This window comes from Arachis ipaensis, chromosome B08 (assembly GCF_000816755.2).
Source record: "Arachis ipaensis cultivar K30076 chromosome B08, Araip1.1, whole genome shotgun sequence".
Lineage (NCBI taxonomy): Eukaryota > Viridiplantae > Streptophyta > Magnoliopsida > Fabales > Fabaceae > Arachis > Arachis ipaensis.
In genome coordinates this window covers 119621616-119632582 of record NC_029792.2, presented here as the reverse complement: position 1 = coordinate 119632582, position 10967 = coordinate 119621616, and the positions used below count along the sequence as shown (strand labels likewise).

Below are 10967 nucleotides of genomic sequence, written 5' to 3'. Positions count from 1 at the left end.
GGTGTAAAAGCACTGTTCTTTTGGGTGTATTTTTGTGAATTTTCTTGTGATTCACATTTTACATATAGATACATATATTTAGGGTTTAGGTTTTTAGGGTTTACAGGTTAGGGGTAAGGGTTTAGGTTTTAAGTGTTTAGGGTTCAGGGTTTTAGGCTCAAAGCATTAGGGGGGTAGATCTCAGGGTGTATATTCAACTTTCTTTGGGTGTAAAAAATCGCAGGTTATGGGTGTATATTTGATTTTATATTTTTCTTCATATTATAGTACCTGTAATTCATACATTTTGAATACAGCACAGACAGTTTAACAGCACAGACAGTTTGGGTGTATATTTAAGCAATCTTGGGTGTATATTAAACTTTCGTTCGGTGTAAAAGTTTATAATTTGTGTTTAGATCTGCCTTGATGTTTTTCTTCATATTTTACCACTTGTAATATAGAGCTTTTGAATACAGCACAGACAGTTTAACAGCACGGACAGTTTAACTATGGAAAAAAATTTCATTGAATAGAAGTTGTTTATAAATGGCAAATTTTTACAACATTTGTTCAATTTACAAACTAGCTAGCAGTTAGATTACTCAGTTTCTATATCAGTAGAATTTATCTGACAAAATGGACTCAATAATACTGAGGATGGTTTGGACAGTCTTATTGCATTACTCGCTCTAATTGCTTGATCTCTCTCTTTATTCATTTCACTGAATAGTATCCGCGAAGCATATTCTACTCTATAGTGGTCCACCTCGTCCTACAATTAAAAAGTATATTCTGTTTAAACAACAATATTAATTCAGTAAAGTAATACAGAGTTATATAGTTTTAAAGACAGTTACCTGTGGCCAATTATCCCATTCATACTTCGCCCTTTTAATGTTTTCGGGCTCAATTAACTCAAGCCACTTCATAACGTAAATAGCACAGTCATAGCTGAAAACGAAGAAAATAAATTACAAATCTCATTTAGGAAAGTTTTATGTTCAGAGTCACAAATTTATACCTTGATTTTTGGCCTGAGATATTAACGTATGTTGCTTTAATTTCCAACTCATTCTCCTTTTTCTTCATAGGTGTCCCGCCGGCATATGCTCTAATTCTTGAAATTACATATCCATTAAAAAACAAAACAAATCAGTAATACACCCGAATGAAATACACCCAAAGGAGAACATACTTACACCCAAAGCAAAACATACATATACCTTATATTGAATTGAAATACACCTATCTATTAAAATAAAGAACACAGAGCCAACTTACAGTGAATTTATTAAGCTGCTTTCTCTCATTGCTTGGAGCTTTCTTGTGTAGCGGGTCAAGTATATAAAATCTCCGCTTTGTTGTATCAATCACCCATAACCATCAATGGTCTGAGTAGCAAACAGGCGCAAAAATCTGAAGGATTGCCACATTTCAACAGTGTGTTATTTTATTTGGCATATAAGTAAAGAACGGTACTAACAAATTTTACAAATGAAAACTTACATATCGATGCGAAGTTAATTTTTTTGCATCTATGAAGGGAATAAACATTGGGTAGTCTTCCACTCTGAATTCTTTATTGGTTTTAGGTGATATGAATTCCCCGTTTGGGTGCTTCGAAACGGCCATGTTCTGCAACAATTGTAAAGCAACAAATGAAATACTGAAAATACATCCAAGTGAATACTTTAAATAAACCCAAATGACTACACAACTTACACCCAATTGAACGTAAAAAATACACCCAAATGAATACAAAAACAGACCCAGTTGATCAGAGAATATACACCCTAAGGAATACAGAAAATACACACAAAAATCGTAGAAGTAACACTTACCACAATATCAGGGGGGAGACAGTATACTTGTTGTCGAAACCTTTTATCATTTTTCTGGTTGAGGATGAGGCACATGGCAGATACAATCTAAAAATATATGCCGAAATCAATTTACATTAATAAACAATGCAGTTAACTTTGGGGTAAAAACATTAATGTTATTCTAATATTACATCAGCTTCTATATAACTTCCTGCCTCGAGCGATGCAAGGTGCATTCTAGACAATATGTATTTATCTTGGGCAATCAGAGTGCACACGTTGTCAAACTCGTTAGTTTTGCCATCTGCGTATGTCTTCACTCGCGTTGCCCAGATGTAGCACTTCTCTTTCATATCACCCGTATTTTGATTTATTCCCGCAGGAGTTTCAAACTTCCCAGAACTTTCTCCGCCAGTCTCCTTTTGAATTTGTGGACTTTTACTTTCTTCTTTCGCCGCACTGCTTGCTATTTTTTGTACCAAATCCTCTAATTGTTCTAGCAAATTTGCAGTTTCTGGAGTTTTTGCCCTGTCTGCCTCCTGCGTTGACGCTCCCTCCTGCGTTGACGCTCCCTCCTGCGTTGCTGCTTCTTCTTGGCTTGAATCAGTCAAGCCAAGGCTGAATGATGGCATTGGATCTGTTTTAGGAACATACGATGCTGTCCGTGCCATCATCATCAGCGCAGCAGCGTCTTCTGCGGCTGGATAACTGCGTGATCATGTATAACGTATTATAAGAGTAATAATATACGGATGATAAGCAAAGATTGATTTTACTCTGATGAACTTACATTTTAGATGGAGCTGGGGAAAGCGTGGGTGTGCTTTCTTCAAGTTGTTGGGGGGGGGTTCAGGAGTGCTGCACAGTTACACAAAATTAATCATGGCGTAAAAAAAACTATTCAGGAACAATATACACCCAAACTGTAACCAAATATACACCCGAACTGTAACCCAATATACACCCAAACTCTAAACAAATATACACCCAATACTATTTCTTAAGTTTTTGTAGTTCCTTCAATTTGTAGCAGAGGGGTTGGTTCAAAATCTGTCTCAGGTGTTTCTTCAAATTCCGGCACAGTGGTTGTTTGGGACACTGGCACAAAAACTTGAATCGGAACTCTAAACAAGAAGAAAAATGAAAGGTTAACAACGCCTTTGAAAATAATAAGGTTATAAGGTTGAAATATTCTTGAAAAACTCACATTGCAAGCCCTTTCGACGGTGTCTCTTCCCTCACAACCATTATATTCGAATCAGCCGGCTCACTGGCTGACTCTTGAACCAGACTCAACCTAAAATACACCCGAACAATTCAAAAGAAAGACATGCTTTGTTTTTTGAGAACTTACATACTTGCAGTTTTTGCTTTTTTTTCCTGCCTTTTTTTTCTCGAATAAAATAATAAAGGGCTTTTTTTTCTAAAAAAAATATATACAGAATTAGAAGTAGAAGGTAATAAAAGAACAAAAGTAACGGTTATTTGAAAGAAAAATTACATGCTCTCTGTCGGCCTGTTTACACTACTTTATTCTGTGTGTCCTTGAGAGGAAAGATCATCACTTCCCAAGTTCACGTTCGGTATTCTAAACAGATTTCATGTTATTCAGACAAAATATGATACAGGTAAATCATGATAACAAGATTTTATTAAATAATGCTTCTTACGTTTCAGAGGAGACATAGCGACCTTCTGTCGATCGCAGGTCAGGTTGGTTCTCGCTGCGAAACAAGAAACAATTATTAGCATACAAAACACAACAAAATATGAAATAGACAGCCCAGCAAGACATACCCCTCTGCAGCAGATTTATCAACGTTTTGCCCTAGCCATTCATCCAGTTCGTCACTTGATATTTCATATGTCTCACTACATTCATAAAAGAAGATGTTAACAAAAATAAGAAATCTTGATAATTAAGCCAAAAGAAAGGAGTAATAATTTCAGAACATTACTCATCAGTTGATTCAGATTCTGAATCAGAATCCTCTTGACTCTTCTTTCTTTTTTTGAAGTCCATTCTGGAAGGCAAACAATCATTATTTAGAACATACTAAAGATATAAAATACACCCAAATGAATGCACAAGATACAACCAACTGAATGGACAATATACACCCAACACAACAAACAAAATACACCCAACTTAATAAACAACATACACCCAACTTCATAAACAAAATACACCCAAATGGTTCCACAAAATACACCCAACTCGATAAAGAAAATACACCTAAGTATGGTACTTACTTTTTCCCCTTTTTGCTGGGTTGTTTTCTTGGTGAATCCTCTGAGTCTTCTTGAGTCTCAGACTCAGAGGTAGAACTGTCACTATCAGTTGTTTCTTTCTCCGAAGACGATGTTGAAATTGCCTTCCTTTTTTTTGTTTTTTTGATTTCTTGTTTTTTTTCTTTTTTCTCTATTTTTTTCATTTTCTCTCTTGTTTGCGCCATCTTTACAATCCCCTGAAACATTAGATATTTTAGTTAGCAGCATTCAGGTAAATAAAATACACCCAACATATTATGTTCACTTACCATATTTTCCCCTCTTTCCGCCGTCATTCTTTCGTTCAACTGCTCCTTACTCCAGTTGGCAATCCAGGGTTTTGGCGGTCTTTCAGCCCTCTTCTTGCCTTTATTTTTAGAAAGATGAAAGTAAATTATCATCAGGACAAAGAGGCAGCCATCAATTGCCTTTTCCTTTTTCTCCTTGTAGTCGGTTATGCCCTTGACGATAAAATTCAAAATATGCCCTCCCCAGTTTCGCTCTGTTATGGTGTCCATCTCAAAAATTGGGGCCAGGTGCACAGGCGAGATTTTGTTTATTGTCGTTGGTAAAAAGAACGCCATCTGTATATAGAGGATGAAAATCCTCTTGAACATTACGCGATCCTCTTCGTTACCAACGCCAATATCCATCATCTCATCTATAAGACTTTTGAGGGTCTTACCCTGGAATCTTCTAAAAATTTCTTTGTCATCCTCAGAAAGTTTCTTATAATCGACTTTCTGAGGAAATAGATATCCTACAAAAAGAAAAACAACATAGTATGAAAATCAGTTCAAATACACCCAAGCATCAACTAAAATACACCCAAGCATCAGTTAATATACAACTATAATTTTTAGCGAGTTACCTGTTGTGTTGATGCCAAGCGCATCACCTATTTTTTTTTTTTTTGTGTTATTTTAAAAGAACCGTATCCGATTTCCAGTCTCTTCTCCCCTAATTTGAAGTTGTTAGCCAGCTTCCTTAACACTTGGTGATGCACCTTTAGTGGTGGAATGTGCATCAAGCCACCGAATCCCAAATCCCTGACAATCGTTTTCTTCTCCTCACTCATGTTTCTGAATTTATCACTTAACAAATGTGTTGCACACTTAAGGTCTTTGGTTTGCTGTAAACAAGAATAAAATTATATAAAACTGATTTCTATTATATAAAACTGATTTCATCTAAGACATATATTTGTTCTTACATTTTTTTCAACTTGGTTTCTCGCTGCCATTTTTTCTGAAATGAAAAATACACACATATATATCAGCAAGATACACCCATATATATGAGTCAGATACACCCATAGATATCAGTAAAATACACCCATAGATATGATTCAGATACACCCATATATATCAGTCAGATATCACTCAAACATGCATCAATATACAAGGTCAAGCAATATACACCCATGGACAAGCAAATATAAGAACAGTTGCAACTGCTGACTATTACAGTATATCAGTTCAGAAATATACACCCAACAATTTGTGCCATATACACCCAACAAATTACCTCATATACACCCACCAAACTACGGAATATACCCCCAAAAAATCAGTTACCAGAAGAACTAGAACAACAAGAACAGTAACACCTAGAAGAACTAAGAAGAACAGTGTAACATAAAACCAAGAATAACATTAAAACCTAGAACAAGTAGAACATGATAAACTGTAAAATGAGACGTAGAGCAAGAAGAATAGTAAAACGCACAACAACGTAGAAGAACAGTAAAACCTAGTTCTTCAATTTCGAAATGTGGAAAATATACATGAATGGTAATGTAACGTACCTTGAGTATTATAGCTTTGTTTTCTCTGGAGATTCTTGATCGAGAGTTCTATGTTGTGTTGATGGAATTTTCGAATCTTAGCGACGAGTTGTATATCTTCAGTATCGAATGATGCTCGAAAATGGAATGTTTGCTTTTTCTCTGAATGGCTTTGAGAAGTGGAAGAAGTGGAAGAGTCTGCCATTAAGAGACGGTTTACCCGAAGCGTAACCGTTTGAGTGGAACGCGTGAATGTTACGCTCCATTCAATATAATTCAGTGCGCTTGTGGAATGTTTGTGGGCTGGGGACTTGTATCACTTGTAAGGTCTTATTACTTGTATGTGTAGCAGGCCTGGAATAATTATTAATGCTTTTTGAAATATATTATTGATAAAAAATCTATTGGTAAATTTGACTATAATTAACGACGACAAAAAAATCTATTGAAAAATATAACGCTCTCGGCCAAATAAATTGAAGCAATTATGAAAGAAAAATTTGTCATTGGCAACAAAAATTTGTTGAAAATTACTGACAAACAAATATTTATTAGTAAATTATTATTAATGGACAAAATCTATTAATAATTTTCTCGATAACTAAAAATTACGAAAATCAAATTTGTTTACAAATTTATTTGTAATATACAATTTTCTAGTAGTAATTTGTTTTCAATTTTAGTATCTTTTGAAAAAAATATTTTACAAAAGAACAAAATGAAAAAATAAAATTTTATTGTTTTACTAAGTACTTCCTTTTTCTCTTAACATACAAAATTTTAAAAAAGATTAAAAATAAAAAATTCCAAAAATAAGCATAACTATATTTTAAATTTTAAAAATTAGTATTATCTAATAAAATGATAGACAATATTTTTATAATTTAAAAAGCATCACTGCTTAAAGTTATGACTGTGTTTATAGTATTTTTAATTTTTTTTTATGTTTAAAGGAAAAAGAAACACTATTTTTTTCGGTTTGCTCGTTTATAAAATATTTTTTTCAAAAAATACTAAAATTGAAAACAAATATATTCTCATTAGACTTTAGAGTTACGACTCTCGTTTTCCCCCGTGTGATTTTTTTTCTTTCTTCGAATTGTTATTAATCAATAACTTAGTATTTTTAATGCTAGAAATTTGGATAAATACCTATTTTAGTTTTTGATAATTATTTGTTCACAAGACAATAAAATTTTTGATAAAAAATATTATTTTTGGATTTTGTCTAAAATTCTAAACGATAACCAAAACTCCAAAAGTATTTTCCCGCCTTTTGGTCATTTCCTTGACTTCAAGTCTTCAACACATGAACACAACAAAACAAGTAAACAACGCAAATCCATCATCACTTACCTCAAAATTCAAATTTCAAAGTCTTTCTCTCCCTTTTCCCACTCTCTAAATCCTGAAACCTTCAACAACCCCCGGTGAAGCACTCAACCAAAGCTCTTTCATTTAGGGTTTCGATCTCCAAAACCCTACACCCTTCATTTCTTCCATTTTTATTCCCAAATTTTTCTACTTTCAAGCGATGTACATTAAGGAGGTTTGCTTGGAAGGTTTCAAATCATATGCGACGCGAACCGTTGTTCCGGGTTTCGATCCGTTCTTCAATGCCATAACGGGCCTGAACGGTTCCGGCAAATCGAACATTCTCGATTCGATTTGCTTCGTGCTGGGTATCACCAATTTGCAGCAGGTTCGAGCTTCGAACCTCCAGGAGCTTGTTTACAAGCAGGGACAAGCGGGGATTACGAAGGCGACGGTTTCAATTGTTTTCGACAACTCTGATAGGAGTCGAAGCCCTCTCGGATATGAAGACCATTCTGAGATTACAGTAACAAGACAGGTTACTGTATTTTAATTTTTAATTTGTTGAATTTATCTGTTTCTGATGCATTTAGATGTTTTGGTTGAATTAAATTTTCTATACTAGCCGTTTATAAGTGGTCGTTTTAATCTTTCGTTAAGTTGTCTGTTAAGAGCTCGCAATTTCTCTTTTGTATACTAGTTATACTTTTGTACATTATTGGCAAACAACAGTTGACAAAAAATAAAATAAAACTTATAGTATGTAATTTTGAAAAAAAAGAAAGCATTATTTTATATGGGTTTTGTTTTTGTCTGTCTAGCTTCTGTATATATATATATTTTTTAGTTCTGGTTAGTTAAGATCTTTTTACAGCTTTGTAATTTCTAATTTCGAAACTATTTAACATAAAAGAAAATAAAATGTTAAACTAAAAAAAGTTGACTTATGGGTTCTAAGATTCATAGTTGTGTGAACTGATTTTCTCATGATACTTTTAAGGTTTCAAGTGGTTGTTCACTGCACTGTTTAGGTAACTATTGCTTCTAAAGTCAGATGATAGTTAGTAATTCTTGTTTTGTATACCTATGTGTTTAATTGACGCACAATGCAGATAGTAGTTGGAGGGAGGAATAAGTATTTGATCAATGGGAAGCTTGCACAGCCTAGTCAAGTCCAGAATCTTTTTCATTCGGTGCAGCTAAATGTTAATAATCCACATTTTCTCATAATGCAAGGGCGCATCACTAAGGTTTTAAATATGAAGCCACCAGAGATATTGTCTATGCTTGAGGAAGCTGCAGGGACGAGAATGTATGAGACCAAGAAAGAGGCTGCTCTAAAAACACTTGAGAAGAAGCAAAGTAAGGTTGACGAGATTAACAAGCTTCTTGATCAGGAGATATTGCCTGCATTGGAGAAGTTGAGAAAAGAAAGGATGCAGTATATGCAATGGGCTAATGGCAATGCTGATTTAGATAGGCTTAGAAGATTTTGTATTGCTTATGAGTTTGTTCAAGCAGAGAGGATTAAAGACAATGCTAGATCTGAGGTGGAACAAGCAAAATCAAAGATAACCGAGATTGATGAAAGTGCTAAGAAGGCTCAGGTAGAAATAAAGGAAATGGAAACAAAAATAGCTCAGTTGACTTCTGAAAAAGAGGCAAGAATGGGTGGAGAAGTGAAATCTCTCTCAGATAAAGTAGATGCACTTTCTCAGAGTCTTGTCAAGCAAACATCTGTGTTAAATAATAAGAAAGACACTCTCCGAAGTGAAAAAACCAACAAGGATAATGTAAGTAGGAAGTAATTTTGATATTAACTTTGTTTGGTACTAATGATTATAGATTCATTTAAATGCTAATTTTAAAATGTCCATTTTGTGAACCTGATATTTGAGTTTAAACCCTGGATATTTTTAAGATTGAGAAAAATATTGAAGAACTGAAGCAATCTGTAGAAGAGAAGGCCAATGCTGTTAAAAAAGCTGAAGAGGGAGCTGCAGATCTTAAAAAGAGGGTCGATGAGCTTACTAAGAGGCTGGATGAGCATGAGAAAGAATATCAGGTACCATAAGCATATATTGGTTTCATGTTCACAACTTTCTCATGTCAATGGGTAGACTATCAGGTTGAGGTGGATTTTTTGTATTCTATTGCTCAAAACTATTGGCAGGGTGTTATAGCTGGCAAGAGCAGTGGGAATGAAGAGCAATGCTTAGAGGATCAACTAGCTGATGCAAAGATAGCAGTTGGGAGTGCTGAAACAGAACTGAAACAGTTGAAAACCAAAATTAGCCATTGTGAAAAGGAACTGAAAGAGAAAACTAAACAATTAAGGTCAAAGCGTGAAGAAGCTGTTTCTGTAGAAAATGAGCTTGCCGCTAGAAGAAAAGACGTGGAAAATGTTAAGATCGAATTGGAGTCTATTCCATATAAAGAAGGAGAGATGGAAGCTCTGCAAAGGGTTAGATCGGCTTTGTTTTGCTTCTATTCACTTCTCTACAATCTAACAGGGTTAGCACTAAGATATTTTCGTCTATAAAAAAACTTTTCAGGATCGTGCATCTGAGATGGATTGTGTACAAAAGTGGAAGGATGAAATACGCAATATTTCGGCATACTTGTCAAATGTTGAATTCACGTATTGTGATCCTGTCAAAAACTTTGATAGATCAAAGGTGAAAGGTGTCGTTGCAAAACTCATCAAAGTAAAGGATAAGTCCACAATGACTGCCTTAGAGGTTGGATAGCATGATAACATTATTTTTTTGGTGAACACGTATGATAACATTTATCTGAATTTGTTAGTAAAAATTCATTTATATGTTAATCCCATAGTGCATGTTTACTTTCAGGTTACAGCAGGTGGAAAGTTGTTTAATGTTGTTGTTGACACAGAAGATACTGGAAAGCAGCTACTACAGAATGGCAAACTTAGAAGAAGAGTGACAATCATACCCTTGAACAAAATACAATCCTATAGTGTTCCCGCTAGAGTTCAACAAGAGGCCGCTAGATTGGTTGGTCTCTGCAACTTTTATCTCTCACTTAGTTTTTATTTTTATTTTTATTTTTTTTCTTTATCTCATTAATTTGCATTCTGACTGACTTGATTCCTTACCTAACTTTGCTGACGATTTTTCATACTTGAATTTCAGGTGGGGAAAGAGAATGCTGAAATAGCACTTTCTTTGGTTGGTTATGAAGAAGAATTGAAGGTGCTACTCCTTGAATTTATATTTATATTAATATTAATATTCCCTGCTCCACACAACTGCAAAAACTAAGTCTTATTCCCACTAGATGGGTCAGCTAATAATTTTTTTTCTGTTCGTGTTCCCTTTTTACCCTCCCTCCAATCTGAATGATATATAATAGAATCATTGGTACTGAAAGCAGTTTCAATGCCTTTTCAATTTGTACGAAACATCTCTAGTTTTATTTTGAATTTCATATTACGGACATTTTATTCAGCTGCTAAAAAAAATTGTTGCATGCTTATTTTTTACTATATTTTGGGGGGTAAAAGAATTGCTGTTCTTTCCCCTAAACTTTGTTGGAAAGATGTTGATTGAAGCTGTCTTGAACACAAAATAAGCTAAGCCAAACTCAATCAACTAATTTGATGCTGAGATTGAACTTTTTTTTATTTTGGATAAACTACTCAGTTTTGTTTTTAATTTGTACTTTTGTTTCAGAGAGCAATGGAGTACGTTTTTGGTTCAACTTTTGTTTGCAAGACCATGGAAGCTGCAAAGGAGGTAATTGATGAAAACTATCTTTTGCTGCTT

General features: G+C 34.4%; 1 protein-coding gene and 2 long non-coding RNA genes across 4 annotated transcripts in view; 1 reads left to right on the top strand and 2 right to left on the bottom strand.

The window, feature by feature from the left end:
* On the bottom strand, nt 485-900 carry LOC110265751. The gene is made up of 2 exons (XR_002352015.1): nt 840-900; nt 485-754 (listed from the first exon to the last, which is right to left on the bottom strand). It is a non-coding gene; the product is annotated as an uncharacterized LOC110265751 (long non-coding RNA).
* LOC110265750 lies at nt 2824-3102 on the bottom strand. The gene is made up of 2 exons (XR_002352014.1): nt 3013-3102; nt 2824-2929 (listed from the first exon to the last, which is right to left on the bottom strand). It is a non-coding gene; the product is annotated as an uncharacterized LOC110265750 (long non-coding RNA).
* LOC107613296 (structural maintenance of chromosomes protein 2-1) overlaps nt 7147-10967 on the top strand; it is an 11770-nt gene continuing 7949 nt past the window's right edge. Inside the window, exons 1-8 of one of the 2 annotated variants that reach the window (XR_002352969.1) lie at nt 7147-7714; nt 8289-8969; nt 9098-9241; nt 9350-9640; nt 9732-9917; nt 10032-10196; nt 10335-10394; nt 10875-10937. Coding sequence is in view for 1 of the 2 variants with exons in the window: in XM_016315242.2 (XP_016170728.1) it covers nt 7397-7714; nt 8289-8969; nt 9098-9241; nt 9350-9640; nt 9732-9917; nt 10032-10196; nt 10335-10394; nt 10875-10937 (1908 nt within the window). In the remaining variant the exon portion in view is untranslated. The remainder of the gene's footprint in view (nt 7715-8288; nt 8970-9097; nt 9242-9349; nt 9641-9731; nt 9918-10031; nt 10197-10334; nt 10395-10874; nt 10938-10967) is intronic. The other variant, XM_016315242.2, reaches the window with a different exon arrangement.